The sequence below is a fragment of the Bufo gargarizans genome, unplaced genomic scaffold (genome assembly GCF_014858855.1).
Source record: "Bufo gargarizans isolate SCDJY-AF-19 unplaced genomic scaffold, ASM1485885v1 original_scaffold_1674_pilon, whole genome shotgun sequence".
In the NCBI taxonomy this organism is placed as follows: Eukaryota; Metazoa; Chordata; class Amphibia; order Anura; family Bufonidae; genus Bufo; species Bufo gargarizans.
Genome location: NW_025334461.1, coordinates 52,063 through 69,220, shown reverse-complemented (window position 1 = coordinate 69,220; position 17,158 = coordinate 52,063). Strand labels below are relative to the sequence as shown.

General features: G+C 48.9%; 1 protein-coding gene across 1 annotated transcript in view; it reads right to left on the bottom strand.

Moving 5' to 3' along the window:
• Positions 1 to 2,934: 2,934 nt before the first annotated feature.
• Positions 2,935 to 17,158, bottom strand: part of HELZ (helicase with zinc finger) — a gene marked incomplete at its 5' end in the record, with an annotated part of 66,282 nt that continues 52,058 nt past the window's right edge. The window contains 2 exons of the mRNA XM_044274328.1: positions 2,935 to 5,534; positions 6,933 to 7,185. Of these exons, the coding sequence (XP_044130263.1) occupies positions 5,194 to 5,534; positions 6,933 to 7,185 (594 nt within the window). The remainder of the gene's footprint in view (positions 5,535 to 6,932; positions 7,186 to 17,158) is intronic.

Below are 17,158 nucleotides of genomic sequence, written 5' to 3'. Positions count from 1 at the left end.
CACAGGCTTGTTACCAGCTGTATATTACACAGCCTCTCCATACCAGACTTGTTACCAGCTGTATATTACACTGCCTCTCCATACCACACAGGCTTGTGTTACCAGCTGTATATTACACTGCCTCTCCATACCAGACTTGTGTTACTAGCTGTATATTACACTGCCTCTCCATAGTACACAGGCTTGTGTTACCAGCTGTATATTACACTGCCTCTCCATACCACACAGGCTTGTGTTACTAGCTGTATATTACACTGCCTCTCCATAGTACACAGGCTTGTGTTACCAGCTGTATATTACACTGCCTCTCCATACCACACAGGCTTGTTACCAGCTGTATATTACACTGCCTCTCCATAGTACACAGGCTTGTGTTACCAGCTGTATATTACACTGCCTCTCCATAGTACACAGGCTTGTTACCAGCTGTATATTACACAGCCTCTCCATACCAGACTTGTGTTACCAGCTGTATATTACACTGCGTCTCCATACCACACAGGCTTGTGTTACCAGCTGTATATTACACTGCCTCTCCATACCAGACTTGTGTTACTAGCTGTATATTACACTGCCTCTCCATACCACACAGGCTTGTGTTACCAGCTGTATATTACACTGCCTCTCCATACCACACAGGCTTGTGTTACCAGCTGTATATTACACTGCCTCTCCATACCACACAGGCTTGTGTTACCAGCTGTATATTACACTGCCTCTCCATACCACACAGGCTTGTGTTACTAGCTGTATATTACACTGCCTCTCCATACCAGACTTGTGTTACTAGCTGTATATTACACTGCCTCTCCATAGTACACAGGCTTGTGTTACCAGCTGTATATTACACTGCCTCTCCATACCACACAGGCTTGTGTTACCAGCTGTATATTACACTGCCTCTCCATAGTACACAGGCTTGTGTTACCAGCTGTATATTACACTGCCTCTCCATACCACACAGGCTTGTTACCAGCTGTATATTACACTGCCTCTCCATAGTACACAGACTTGTGTTACCAGCTGTATATTACACTGCCTCTCCATATCCACACAGGCTTGTGTTACCAGCTGTATATTACACTGCCTCTCCATACCAGACTTGTGTTACTAGCTGTATATTACACTGCCTCTCCATAGTACACAGGCTTGTGTTACCAGCTGTATATTACACTGCCTCTCCATACCAGACTTGTGTTGCTAGCTGTATATTACACTGCCTCTCCATAGTACACAGGCTTGTGTTACCACCTGTATATTACACAGCCACTCCATACCAGACTTGTGTTACCAGCTGTATATTACACAGCCTCTCCATACAACACAGGCTTGTGTTACCAGCTGCATATTACACTGCCTCTCCATACCACACAGGCTTGTGTTATTAGCTGTATATTACACTGCCTCTCCATAGTACACAGGCTTGTGTTACCAGCTGTATATTACACTGCCTCTCCATACCACACAGGCTTGTGTTACCAGCTGTATATTACACTGCCTCTCCATAGTACACAGGCTTGTGTTACCAGCTGTATATTACACTGCCTCTCCATAGTACACAGGCTTGTGTTACCAGCTGTATATTACACTGCCGCTCCATAGTACACAGGCTTGTTACCAGCTCTATATTACACTGCCTCTCCATAGTACACAGGCTTGTTACCAGCTGTATATTACACAGCCTCTCCATAGTACACAGGCTTGTGTTACCAGCTCTATATTACACTGCCTCTCCATACCAGGCTTGTGTTACCAGCTGTATATTACACTGCCTCTCCATACCAGACTTGTGTTACTAGCTGTATATTACACTGCCTTTGCATAGGACACAGATTTGTTTTGGGCCTCTCATGAAGATCATTATATGTTACAGAGAGAAAGTGATGTGTGGGGGTTGGGAGGCGTTGACATCTAATTAACACTACAACCTGCACCAATGGAAACCCTTTATTTTCATAATTGACTCTCATCATCCGCTGACGCATCATGATTACATCTTCTTTGATGCTGTTCTCTACCAGAAGCCTGCGACAGGTCAGTGACGACTCGTCTAGACGGTGAGGAGCGCCGGTGGATTATAAAGGTTTCCTCATTCTCCCTCACTGTATATCAGGCCCTTTATAAAAGGTCACAACGTCATAGATTTTATAAGGTCGTCTCTGCTGTCAGGGTAAGATTTCGAGCATATACCCCCTCAGCTCGATCTACATGCCTCAGTGAGGAGCATGCGATGCTCCTGGTGAAATCAGCTGATTACCAGTGGTCCTGCAGCAGAGCACCTCCATCATCACGAGGGCCCCAAGAACAGCTTCTCCGTATTTTTCATGTTCAGCTTTTTACACTGCTTGTGTTATTTTATATTGATGCGAACAGCAAAAAGCAGCAGCGCATCCAAAGCATCGGACCAGTGCTGAAGATCGCCAGCCCGATCCCTGTACGGCCCTCCATAGGCCCCTGTCATCCTAACCTTACACCGACATGGTGACTGCACTCCCACCTCTATAATAGTACAGACCAACATCCTTTAAAGGGGATGGCCAGGACGGGGACCACTGATCGATATGACTGGTGGGGGTCTGACTCCTGGCCCGACGCTGGATGCCGCATCCCCTTGATTGTTTAGCAAGCACAGTGCCATATATTTGATAGTGGCTGTTCCTGGTATTACAATCAGTCCAACTAAAGTGAATAGGACTGAGCTGCAGTAATCAGGCACCGCCACAACGGTACAGAGGGCGCTGTGGCCACTAAACAATGATCAAATGTATGGAAATGTCTGTACGTAGTAATGGCGAGCGTAGTAATGTGCTGCCCACAAACCGTAGCTCATGCCTCCCTGGACAGAGCATCAGACACAAGCCCGAACCCCAGAAGACCACACAGACGGTACATCTGATCGTGTGGCTGTTAAATAAAACAGCACGGCCTTTGTCATTTCTTGAATAATGTCACATTTTAATGTAAACATCAAATAATGTACTAAAATGTGTAGGGAAAAAAAAGAAAAAAACTGAAGCGCAACAAGAAATTTCTTAATTTTTTTGGTGTTTTTTCTTAATTTTTTTTTAATATCTTTTTTTTTTTTTCTTTTCCCAATATCACTGAAGAGGAGGAGGAGGTTAAAGCCGGATTACAAACATTTACGCATGCATAGTGAAAAGAAACAAGAATTCTTTACCAAATCCACACAGTCGTCTCTTTGTAAAATAGTTATTAAATCTACTGAGCACCGACAGAGCTAAAAACTGGATTCTCGTCTTTAATGATCCGGTTACAAAAAAAAAATAAAATAGAAAAAATAAAAATCTAACAAATGCAACCAACAAAGCTACACGTCTGACGCTGCCAGCCAGAAAACAAACTGCAGAACGGATCTCGTCTCTTTATTGTAAAGTAGAATCATTTTATTTGATTATTATATATTTTTTTTTATATTTATACTTTTGCACTTTTTTTTGTTCCTGTTTTCGCACATTTAAAATGTGGACACATTATTCCGTACTGTAAAGCAGTGTCGTACGCCTGTGTATTGCCTCGCAGAGGTATCTGTAGAGTGTAACAAACCCAAGCTAAGAATATAGAAAAAAATAAAATCATAAAAGGAAAAAATCAAATAAAAATCAAATAGTATAAAAAAAAAAAATCTACAAAACTTTTTGGATTTTGATTTTTTTTTTTGTGTTTTATATACTTTGCATCCAATGATTGTGTACAAGCAAAGTACATGCTACTGCCAAAAAAAAAAAGATTTATTAGGCCTCCCCTCCAAAAAATGTATTTTTCCCCCGATCCAATTGTAACAATTAGTCATACAAAAATTTCAATGCAGCATTTTGGTTGGTACCATTTTAAATGAGGGGAAAAAAAAAAAAAAAGCTTCCACAGCTTACAAGCGCGCAGCTCATCACAATGTGGAGCTCCGCCCACTGCGCCAGCCGCCTCAAAAACAGACATTTTAATACCCAACGAAATTGAGTAAATGGCCGCAGAAGCTCTACGTGGTGTGACGTGTTTTTTTTTATATATATACATTCACACTGAAATCTTTGTAGTAGTAATTGCTTATCAGGGTCCCCAAGACAGAAAAAGATAAAATACAATTAAAACTTAAAGTCTGAAGACTGTTCAATAATTTTTTTTTTTTTTTACAGCATCAGAAAAAACACAGCTAAAACCAAAGCAAAAAAAAATAAAAAAGTGGATTTTCATGGTTAAGCTAAAAAAAAAAAAAATTAAAAGAAAAATAAAAAGAGGAAAAAGAAAAATTAAAATACAAGCCATAGAGAAAAAAAGTGAATGTAATAAGATACAATTTTTACATGGACTGGTTATTTCTGCTACAGAAACCCAGTATTGGATGCCGACGTCAACTGAATAACTGTAAAGACTACTTACATTTTTTTTCTCTTTAAATACAACTTTGACAAAATTTTAATATTTTTTTCTCTTAATTTTTCTTTTTTTTTTTTAACTTTTTAATTTCTGTAATTTTATTTTTTCTTAAAGATATATTGCCGAAGCTGCTAACTGTAATGCAACATTTATGACACGTTAAAAAAAAGGGTTACGTAAAACGGTCATAAGCCTCGCCCACGGTAAAAGGCGGGGGGGGAAAAAAACTTTTTTTTATTTATTTTTTGGGATTTTCCTCTCTGTAACAGTTGTTGCAGATTTCTGCAAAGCTACAAACTGTTACCAGTGGATGTATACTGGGTACAATATACATTCACACATCATTGTTATATTATTATTTTTTTTATGTGCATTTGCGTCGCCGTTCTTGCGCCTACGTAAAATTTCCTTTAGCTACAGCAATGGGAGATCAGAGCCAGCAGCAGCAGTTCTGCGGACAACTCGCCTCAATGTTTGTCAGATTTTTTTTTTTTTTTAAATGATTAAAAACTCAATATTGAGTAAAGTAGATATTTTTAAAATGGCAGCAGAGATCAGTAGGCCGTGAGCCGTAAATTACGTGTGCATAATTCCTTGTAGATACACAAACGGCGACGCAAAACACGTTTTCTTTTTTTATGCACACATACAAGAAAAAAAAGAAAAAAACAAAAATGCTTAAAATGACAGTGAGGCTATAGGTCACTCATTAACCAAAACTAAAATATTTCTACAAAATGACAAAAAAAAAATTGTATACAAAAAACACAAAAGGCAAAAAGTGAGGGGGGGGGGGGGGGTCTACTTAAAATAGGAATAGAAGCCGTTGTTACCTGATGAACTCCCTAAGCTAAGTTCCTGAAATAAAGACAGGGGGTCGCTATTCTTTTTTGCCTGTTCGGGTGGGGGTTTGGGCTTAGGCGGAGCCCGCAGGGCGCTAGCGTAAGACATGGTGGGCTTGTTGGCGCCCGCGTTCTGTTGGGCGGCTGCGGTTCCGTTGGGTTCTGCATTCTGCTTGTTGGACATGAGAGGGGGGAACTGGCCCAGATGCTGCAGGACGTTGTAATTGAAGGAGCTGGACATCTGCAGGTTCTCCGCTTTGAGATGCTCGTCAGGGGGCTTCACCATTTTCTGGGGAGCAACTGTTACAAAGAGAGGTTAACAATCAGTGAAGGGACATGGCGGTAAATTACATGGAAACAAAACAGCAAAGGAATATAAAAGGGGGCTGTCCAGGATAAAGAACCTGGCTGTGGATGGTCCTGGAAGCTCAGCTGTATTCAATTACATGGAGCTGAGCTGCAATACCAAATACAATCAGCTAAGGACAGGGGGCGCTGTTTCTGGGTATTTTTCTAATTCTGGGGCCCTTATAAGTATATACAGCACATTCATGAAGTCTTCAGACCCGGTCACTTTTTTCACATTTTGTTATCCTGCTTCTTGTGCTAAAATAAAAAATAAATAAAAATAATATCACATTTTCCTTGCATCATTTTGCCCTCAATACCTCATAACTAAAAAGTGAAAACAGAATTTTAGATTTTTTTTAAAAATCTATTAAAAAGGAAAACCTGTAATTTGGCATGGACATAAGTCTTCAGACCCTTTACTCGGGACATAAGTCTTCAGACCCTTTACTCGCTCAACCTGACAGAGCTGAAAAGAATCTGCAGAGGATTCTGCAGAGCTGAAAATCTCCATATCCAGGGGTGTAAACCTTGTGGCCTCATCTCCAAGAAGACTGGAGGCTGTAATCACTGCCAAAATGGCTTCAACTAAGTCCCGAGTAACGGGGGCCGAAGACTTACGTCCCGAGTAACGGGGGCCGAAGACTTACGTCCCGAGTAACGGGGGCCGAAGACTTACGTCCCGAGTAACGGGGGCCGAAGACTTACGTCCCGAGTAACGGGGGCCGAAGACTTACGTCCCGAGTAACGGGGGCCGAAGACTTACGTCCCGAGTAACGGGGGCCGAAGACTTACGTCCCGAGTAACGGGGGCCGAAGACTTACGTCCCGAGTAACGGGGGCCGAAGACTTACGTCCAGAGTAACGGGGGCCGAAGACTTACGTCCCGAGTAACGGGGGCCGAAGACTTACGTCCCGAGTAACGGGGGCCGAAGACTTACGTCCCGAGTAACGGGGGCCGAAGACTTACGTCAAGGTTGAGATTTTAGTTTTTCATTTTTTAGTAAATTAGTAAAGATTTCTCACCTCCTGTTCTCACTTTCTAATTATGGGGACTGAGGGCAGAATGATGGGGGAACTGATGGCAGAAGGAGTGAGAGAGCGCAATGTGAGGACAGTGAGAGGGTGTGACGACTTTACCAATACACTCTACAGAAAAAAAAAAAAGCTAAAAAATAATGATACTCATATTACAATAATTATAATATTCCTGCAGATTGGTGATTATACATACACCCTAAATATAATAAAATATTGATAAGTGTCAGCTAGCTCCTAACCCTCACAGGGTGGAAAACCCAAACTCCTCTGCTTCCCATAACGTGTCTGCACGAGCCGCAGCGACTCCTACCTAACATGTCCCGGGGCGGTCCGGATGGGTTGGCGCCGTTGCACGGAATGTTCTGGTACGGGACTGACGATGCTGCGTTGACCCAGAGTTCGGGAGATGAATAATTATATGATGGGGGTTTGTTGGGGTCTTGAATTTCTTTACATTGACCGAGGGGTTCTTGACAAGCGGCTAATTCTTCCGAACCGGGGTGCGCCGAGCTAGCCGAGATTCTTCTTTGGTATAGCGGCCTGCCGGGTCCTCTAGGTTCATACTACAAGAAATAAAATAATAATCAACTCCAATATCCATATTTTTAGGCATCATTGGAAGAAGTCGTCTTAAGGAGCACACGTCCCCTGTCCTGAAAAGTTTGGCTTAGTAACTTCTCACATTCCCCAAAGGGCTGCAACGATTACGCAAGTAAATTGAGTAACTTGACACAAAAAAATCCTCGAAGCAAATTTTTTGCATCGAAGATTCATTTGTGTTGTGTCATGTGACCAGAGCGTGAGGGAAGCGCTTGCTATTACTCTGTGGCCCATTTCCCCCCCATCCCGCACCGCGCTGCACTGTACATGGTGCACATAAGCACGCACTATGACCTGATGCTGTGTGATGTCAGGTCCCAGTGCAGCGAGCGAAGAGGAGGCAAGCAGAGCTGTGGAGTGTTGGCTTTGCCCCTATAGGAAAGGTAAGTATTTCATTGGGACTGACTGCTATGAGCTGGGATGGTGGCACTGGGGGAGCTGAGGGCACAGAGGACTAATGGGGGGAGCTGAGGGCATAGAGTACTGATGGACCAGAGGACTGATGGTATGAGGGGGGGCTGATGGCATGGGGGGGAGCTGAGGGCACAGAGGACTGATGGAACAGAGGACTGATGGCATGGGAGGGAGCTGAGGGCACAGAGGACTGATGGCATGGAGGGAGCTGAGGGCACACAGTACAGATGGCATGGAGGAAGCTTTTTTTAAAAAGAAAATGTTCTTTTAGTTAGTTTTTTTTTCTTATTAGAGTACTGGATTAAATCGGTAGAATACTTGATTACTAAATTAATGGATAGCTGCAGCCCTATTCCCCCATGTAATAATAATTCTGGGGAATCTATTCAAATGACTCGATTTTGTGCCATTCCTTTATTATTCCTACTACAAGTTGCAGATCAATTGATAGCTGTTTGCACTGAAGGTCCAGCTGGGTGTTACCAGTTGAGGGTGTGTCCCTGTACAGTCTGACATTATCCCTTAGGATCCATTCACACGTCCGCAATTTCGTTCCGCAATTTGCCATTCATTTCTATAGGGGCCACACGATGTGCGGCCCGGCTCCAGAAATGCGGACCTGCACTTCCGGGTCCGCACTTTCGTTCCCGAAAAAAAGGGAGATTTTTTTGTGAAAAACTCACCTGTAAAATCATTTTTCTCGTCTTTTCCATTGGAGGACACAGACCATGGGTATAGCCTAGGCCATTACTAGGAGGGACACTATGCAAATAACAAAAGCGAGCTCCTCCCCCACAGGCTATACCGCCAGGCTCCACTAGTAGGACCTCAGTCGGTGCAAAAGGAGACAGATCAGAACGAAAAACCAGGAACAAGGAACACAGCCATCGAACCAGTAGCTAGAAGGCCCCAACTGAACAGAACAGACCCCTCCTGCAACAGGCAAGAATGGGTGGGAGCTGTGTCCCACAATGGAAAAGACGAGAAAAAGATTTTACAGGTGAGTTTCACCAAAAAATCTCCCTTTCTCGTACATTCCATTGGGGGACACAGACCATGGGACGTCCCAGAGCAGTCCATGGGGTGGGAAAAAAACAGTTCGACACCACCAAGGGGAACGCCCGCGGTCACTCAGGAACCACAGCCTGCAACACCGTTCGCCTGAGGGCAGCATCAGCAGAAGCCAACGAGTGCAGTTGGTAGAACCTTGTAAAGGTGTGCAAGGACGACCAAGTTGCCGCCTTACACAACTGAGAAGCAGAGGCGCGATTACGACTCGCCCAGGAGGCCCCCACCGCCCTGGTGGAATGAGCGGTAACCCCAGCCGGGGAAACCCTGCCACGAGTGCGATATGCCGCAGCAATAGCCGACCTAATCCACCGAGCCACAGTGACCTTAGAGGCCGCTAGACCCTTACGAGGCCCCTCGGGAATCACGAAGAGGGAGTCCGAACGGCGGAAGGGGGCCGTAACCGACAGGTACACCCTCAGAGCCCTGACAACGTCCAGGGAATGCAGCGCACGCTCCAGAAAGGGACAAAGGGAAGGCAGGACAAGATCCTCATTAAGGTGAAAGGCGGAGACCACCTTGGGCAAAAAGGACGGGACCGGGCGGAGCACCACCTTATCCATATGAAAGACCAGAAAGGGCTCTCGACAGGAAAGAGCAGCCAATTCCGACACCCGCCGGATAGAGGTGAAAGCCACCAGAAAGACCACCTCCCAGGTGAGAAAAGTCAACGAAACCTCCCTCAGCGGCTCAAAGGGAGCTGCCTGAAAGGCGAGCAATACTAGGTTGAGATCCCAGGGGTGCAGGGAAGGAACATATGGGGGAACCGAATGCGCCTGTAGGAAGGTCTTCACAGGTTTCAGAAGAGCCAGAGACCGCTGAAAGAAAATGGCCAGAGCAGAGATCTGACCCTTAAGGGAACTCAGGGACATCCCCATCTCCAGGCCCGACTGGAGGTAGGAGAGGACCACCGGAATAGAGAAACGAAGAGGAAAAACATCCCGTGTCTCGCAGAAGGAAAGAAAAGCCTTCCAGGTATGTAGTAAATTTTGGAGGAGGTAGGCTTCCTAGCCCGGATCATAGTTTTCACAACGGCGTCCGAGAAGCCCCTCTTCTTTAGGATGGCGGTTTCAACAGCCACGCCGTTAAACGAAGCAGCCGTAAATTCGGGTGGAAGAGCTGCCCTTGAGACAGCAGATCCTTCCCGAGAGGGAGAGGCCACGGGACGTCCGCCAACATTCGAATGACCTCCGAGAACCAGGCGCGGCGAGGCTAAATCGGGAGTGAAGGATGGTCGGGATCCTTTCTGCCTCGATCTTGCGAAGAACCCTCGGGAGCAGAGGCAGTGGAGGAAAGACGTAAAGGAGGGAAAAGTTTTGCCACGAAGACACCAACGCGTCTACCCCGTACGCCTCCGGATCCCGAGCTCGGGCCAGAAACGTGGGAACCTTGCTGTTTAGTCTGGACTCCATCAGGTCCACGTCCGGACGGCCCCAACGTAGGCAGAGGTCCTCGAAAACTGCTGGATGCAGGGACCACTCGCCTCGATCCACCTTGTGGCAGCTGAGGAAATCGGCCGCCCAGTTGTCTATCCCCGGAATGTACACCGCCGACAACACTGGAACATGAGACTCCGCCCATAGGAGGATCCTCGCCACCTCCTGCATCACCTTTCTGCTGCGGGTCCCGCCTTGGTGGTTGATGTAGGCCACCGCGGTGGCATTGTCCGACTGGACCCACACCAGGAGACCCGCCAGGTGAGGGGTCCAATGGGAGAGGGAAAGGAAAACAGCCCTGAGCTCCAGAATGTTGATCGGAAGGCAGGACTCAGCCACCGACCAAACTCCCTGAACCGTCCTGGGACTGGAGAACACCGCCCCAGCCCAGGAGACTGGCGTCTGTGGTGACGACCGTCCAGGAGATCGGGAGGAAGGACCTCCCTGAGGACAGGTTCTGGGGAGACAGCCACCAAGGGAGTGCCGACCGGACCCGGGGAGGCAGGCGAACCCGAGAGTCCAGACCACGTGACGTCCTGTCCCAAAAAGACAGGATGGCCTGCTGTGAAATTGGGCATAGGGAACAGCCTCGAAGGAGGCCACCATAAGGCCCAAAACCTGCATGTATTCCTGGAGGGAGACAGGTCAGGTATGAAGCCTATACTTATCTGTCTCCAGTAGTCTTCACCCTCACTTCAAACACCAGCAGGGTTCACCTCTTCAATCATCTGCACAAGGAGTGGCAGTGATCTGGATGGAGGGCAGGAGCAGGTGACCCTGGAGCTGGTAGGCCACCAGAGCTGCAGGTCGAGCATGGTTCCACTTGTCTGCTTGGGGGATAGGAGGTAGCCGGCGACGTCAGTTCGACCCCGGCGCTCGCTCCACGGAGAGACCAGGGACGCGCATGCGACCCTGTGTCTCTAATAGAAAAAAAAAAAAAAACAGGAGAAGTGTAGAAAGTGTCAACCTCCTTCACAGACACTAAGCAAAGACTGAGGTCCTACTAGTGGAGCCTGGGGGTATAGCCTGTGGGGGAGGAGCTCTCTTTTGTTATTTGCATAGCGTCCCTCCTAGTAATGGCCTAGGCCAGTGATGGTGAACCTTTTAGAGACAGAGTGCCCAAACTGCAACCAAATACCCACTTATTTATCGCAAAGTGCCAACACGGCAAGTTAACCTGAATTCCAATATAGTATATATTTCATGTACTTTATCATTTAGCTATAATAGCTTAATAGCCAACATTCAGTGCGCTGCCTGTGCTGTTCATAGTGCGCCCTGTGCTGATGAATGGCAGGAAAAGTCTAAAGCATATTGGTACGCCATAGACTTTTTCCAGCGCGCAGGTGCCTACAGAGAGGGCTCCGAGTGCCACCTCTGGCACCCTTGCCATAGGTTCGCCACCACTGGCCTAGGCTATACCCATGGTCTGTGTCCCCCAATGGAATGTACGAGAAAATGAGATTTTTGTGAAACTCACCTGTAAAATCTTTTTCTTGTCTTTTCCATTGGGGGACACAGACCATGGGTATAGCTTAGAGGTATCACTAGGAGGGACACTATGCAAAAACGAAGCTCCAGGAGGACTTCAGTCCGACTGCGCGTTCCGCCCTGATGATTGACGTAGGCCACAGCCGTGGCATTGTCCGACTGAACACGCACCGGCCGAGCTGCAAGGAGGAAAGTCCAGTGGGAGAGGGAGTTGAAGATCGCCCTTAGTTCCAAAACGTTTATCGGAAGACGGGATTCCTCCGTCGACCAGACCCCCTGAACTGTGAGGTTCCGGAGAACGCCTCCCCAACCGATGAGGCTGGCATCGGTGGTGACTATCGTCCAGGAGAACGGAAGGAAGGACCTCCCTGATGAGAGATTCAGGGAGGCCTGCCACCAAGGGAGAGACAACCAAACTTGCCGGGACAGGCGGACGGGAGCGTCCAGACCCCGAGAGGTCTTGTCCCAGAGGGCAAGAATCCACTGTTGTAACGGTCGAGTGTGGAATTGGGCATACGGAATCGCCTCGAAGGAGGCGACCATAAGGCCCAGAACCCGCATGCACTCCCGAATGGTGGGACAAGGAGCTTGTAGAAGGAGCGACACCGCCCTCCGAATCTGAGAGGACTTGGAATCCGGAAGAAACACCCGAGAACTCGAGGTGTCCAAAACCATCCCCAGGAAGGAGAGTCTCTGGGAAGGGCGCAGAGAGGATTTGGGTAGATTGATCAGCCACCCGAACCGTTCTAGAGATTGAACGGTGATTCGGACGCTGTCCTCGGCCTGTGAAAGAGACGGGGCTTTTATCAAGATGTCGTCCAGGTAGGGCAACAACGAGATGCCCCTGGTGCGAAGAAGCGCCATGAGAGGCGCCAAAACCTTGGTAAAAACGCGAGGGGCGGTCGCCAACCCAAAAGGCAGGGCGACGAACTGGTAATGACGACCCCAGATGGCAAAACGCAGAAAGCGATGGTGAGACTTCGCAATCGGGACGTGTAAGTAGGCGTCTTGAATGTCCACAGACGCGACAAATTCCCCTGGAAGCAGAGAAGCAATAACGGAGCGAAGGGACTCCATGCGAAACTTCCGCACCCTTAGAAACTTGTTGAGAAGCTTCAGATCCAGGATCGGGCGCACCGACCCCTCCTTCTTCGGAACGACGAACAGGTTTGAGTAAAAATGACACCCCGGTCCAGAAGAGAGGAGACCGCCAAAAGGAGGTCCGAGGCCCTGGATGGATCCCCCGGAACGCGAGACGGGAAAAAACGTTCCGGCGGGCTGGACGCGAACTTCAATTTGTAACCGGACGTCACAATCTCCAGAGCCCAGGCGTCCTGAACGTGAGCCCTCCAGACCTGTTGAAAGGAGAGCAAACGGCCCCCCACCACGAGGGGTGGGGGCACCCCTTCATGCGGAGGGCTGCTTGAGAGCAGGGGGACGGGTTGACTGTGCCCGTGGTCGCCAAGAGGGCTGGGGTTTGAAAAAAGGCTTTTTTGCGGGAGTCCTGGGATCCCCCAGCCGACGAGGACGAAGACGTCCTGGCAGTGGAGAAGCGACGAAAGGACTGGACCCGGAACCCTGAAGCCCGAGATCGAAAGGGCCGTTTGGATCTGGGTTGAGGCAGATGAGTACTCTTGCCCCCCGTTGCGGCAGAAATGAATTCGTCCAACTGGGCTCCAAAGAGCCTGGATCCTTCAAAGGGAAGGTTAGCGAGGGAACGCTTGGAAGAAGCATCAGCATCCCACACCTTCAACCAAACCTCTCTACGCTGAATGACCGAGAGGGCCGAAATACGGGTAAAGAGGGAACCGATATCCATTGAAGCTTCACAGAGATATTTAGAAGCCTGAGACATTTGGAGAATAAAATCCAGAGTGTCTGCAGGAGCGTCCTGCTCCGTCAGATCCTGGTGGTGGCGCCGCAACCACGCCGTAAGGGCTCTGGCAACCCAAGCCGACGCAAAGGCCGGTCGCAGGGAAGCGCCCGCCAGAGAAAAGATGGACTTGGAAAGTGAATCCAGGCGTCTGTCCACCGCATCCTGCAGGGAGGAACCGTCTAGGACAGGAAGGGCCGTGTTCTTGGCTAACCTGGCCACCGGAGGATCTACCTTAGGGGAAGAAGTCCACTTTTCCACCGAGTCAGAGGGGAAAGGGGAAAGCGTATCCATGCGCTTGGTGGCCAAAAATTTCTGATTTGGGCGGTCCCAAGCCTTTGATATGACCGCTGTGAATGCCTCATGAACGGGGAACACCGCGGATTCCGGCTTTTTAGGTGGAAAAAAGGAGAACTCCCGACTAGTGGAGGGAGTGGAATCTCCTTGGATATTAAAAGTGTCACGGACAGCCTCCACCAATTCGGATACCATGGTGGAAAGCTTAGGCAGGGGTTCCCGCTCAGTGACAATTCCCCTTCGGATTTGCGCTCCCCACGAGAGGGAGAGTCAACCGGGTATGCCTCAAGGCGGGGGGGAGAAGCGGAGTCATCCGACGAGGAATGCTGCCGCTCACGCTGCCTCTTAGACGTCAGACGCCCCCTGTGAGAATCACTGAGAGGAGATGGAGCGGTGGATGCTACTGGAGTAGTAGCTGCCATACGCTCCATGAAGGACATGGCTGCCTTGGCAACTAGGGCCAGATCCGCTGCCGCACTAGACATGGCGGAAGCCCAGGCGGGTACCGCCGGTTCCACAGGGGCAGAGGGAGGACTGGGCTGAGCAAGAGAAGGAGGCTGATCCTGTCCAGGAGCAGGGCACGAGTCACAGGTACCAGAGGCAGAAAAAGGCAGAAGGCACACCTTGCATGACCCCAAAAGAGCCTGAGAGGAGGCCTTGGCAGACTTAAGTGCCCCAGGCTTTGGCATGATGGAACCCCACAGTAAAAGATCTCCTACCAGTTGCTGCAAAGATCAGGAGCAGAGCAAGCTGTTATCCTACCACCCAGGCAACGCTAGCAGAAGTCTCCGGTGTAGAGAGTTGAGGAGCTGCACGGCCGCGAGCTAACAGAGTCTCCGGTGTAAGGAGAGTCAGAGCGGCATGCCGAGGCTCCGCCCCCCCGAACGCGTCATCATGGCGCGAAATAAGCGTGCGTTTTGAACAAACACCCCTTCACGCGGCGCAGCAGGGGTTAATGAGGCCATGGAGGAGCGGCCTGCCGGCGGGCGCTGCGGAGAGCGCAGCAGCCACGGCCTGAAGTACATGAGAAGCGCTATGGGTGCCGAGTCCCCGCACCGCCGTTCCCCTCTGTTGTAACGGTCGCCGCCCCCTGGGGTAGTTTAAAGGGGAAGATGACTGCCAGTACTCCAGAGCTCAAAATGTCCCCAAAGGAAAATGCCCCCATCAGGATCCTTCTCAAGCTCACCCAGGTCGGCCTCCAAGAAGAGCCACAGACAAAAAGACACAGAGGGAGGGGGAGGGAATGGGCAATACTTATCTGCTAAGCATGCTCCCTCGATGTCCAGACCAGCAGGGATGCACCTCCTCAGACTTCTGACTCCAATCTAGGAGAACAGTGCTCTGGTGGAGGGTAGGCAGCAGGTGTCCCAGCAGCTGGTGGGATGCCAGAGCTGACATGTTGAGCCTGGATCCACTTTTCTTCTGTGGGGGGATGGGAGGTAGCCAGGACACGTCCAAAGACGGTGGCAGACACTCCACGGGGGCCAGGAAAGCGCAATGCTGACCTGCGTCCCCATCTGAAAACAGAAAAAAATAACAAAACAGGAGAAGAATAAGCGTCAACCTCCTTGGACGGACACTAAGCAAAGACTGAAGTCCTCCTGGAGGTGTCTGGGGGTATAGCCCGAGGAGGAGGAGCTTCGTTTTTGCATAGTGTCCCTCCTAGTGATATCTCTAAGCTATACCCATGGTCTGTGTCCCCCAATGGAATGTACGAGAAATAGAACATGTCCTATTCTTGTCCGCAATTGCGGACAAGAATAGGCATATTCTATTAGTGCCAGCGATGTACGGTCCACAAAACCGGCAGTGTCCGTGTTTTACGGATGCACGGATACGGACGTGTGAATGGAGCCTTAGCCACATACCTTATTGCAGACTGCTGTTACTGTTTAGCCCTGTGATTGGCGGCAGCAGCAGTCATGGGACCCAGCTGTTTCCTGGTTGGACAACCCCTTTAAGTGATTTTTTTTATAACGTTTCATCTGTTTTACTGTCTTGAAAAATTTTGCTTGTAGAAAAAATTGGATTTTTTGTACTCACCGTAAAATCCTTTTCTCGTAGTAGGCATTGGGGGACACAGCACCATGGGTATATGTCCAACTACCACTAGGAGGCACTAGACACAAAAAGTGTTGGCTCCTCCCAGGTGGGCTATACCCTCTCCACAGGCACGAGGCTATTCAGTTTGTACCAAAAGCAGTAGGAGAGAGAAGAAAAGCAAGGAACCAACAACTCCCGTACCGGGAAAGATCAAGAGACCAGCCCGGAGAAGCGGAAGAAAAAACATAGGGTGGGATCTGTGTCCCCCAATGCCTACTACGAGAAAAGGATTTTACGGTGAGTACAAAAAATCCAATTTTCTCGTGCATGGCATTGGGGGACACAGCACCATGGGACGTCCCAAAGCAGTCCCTGAGGGAGGGAAAAGAAGAGACGCGCCACCGGTTGGGCATACAGGTGCAGGAGAACCATGTGACCCAACGGGAAAAAACACGAGATGGGCAAGAGGTTCCATAACAAGGAAGAAACCTCAGAAGAAGCAGGGAAGACTGCCAGCACCCCAGGACAAATGACTGGAAGAAAATCCCAAATGCAAGAAGGTGGCAAAAGGAAACAGAGCGCAGCCAAGGGCTGGAGAAAAAATTAGGACAGCACCGTGTGGTGAAACTACCCAACGCTCTACATTGTCTCAGACCCAAAAAACCTGTGGCCATCCCCTGAAAGGCCAGGGGAGAAACGAAACAGGGAAGCACTGAAAACCAAACGAGTGGGGGAAGCCATAGCAAGGCTCACATGTGAAGGGAGGGGACTCCCCGCACCGCAAGGCCAGGAAAGAAGCTAAGCGCCCCATGTAGGCGAAAAGGTGTAGGTGAAAACCCAAGGCTGCTAGAGGAAACCGCCAACCCTGGAGAAGGAGGGGGTTGTAGGTAAAAAACCAGGAAAAGAACGATAGCTCCTGCGTCCCCAAAAACAGGAGACGAGGCACAAGCCTCCGAAAACAAGATATCACCGTGAAGCGTAAGACCAGAGGAAACTCTGGGCATGTGAAGTATCATGGAAAAAAGAAGCCAAATACAGGCCAGGCAACCTCGGCAGGACACACTGGACTGAGAGACATGGGAGTAGAAGGAGAGCACTCCAAAAAACCTAAAGAGGAAAGGTCCTACAACAGGAGGAGGTCCCTCCCGAAGGAGACCATACGGTGGAACTGCAAACCGCAGCACTAAACCACTCAATACCAGGTACTTGACGTGGGAGGATGGAAAAAAAAAAAAAAAAAAAAAAAAAGACAAATCCAAAGAGGACCTCAAATGAACAGGGACTCCCAAAAGGAGTACCCAGTATGGGCTCACA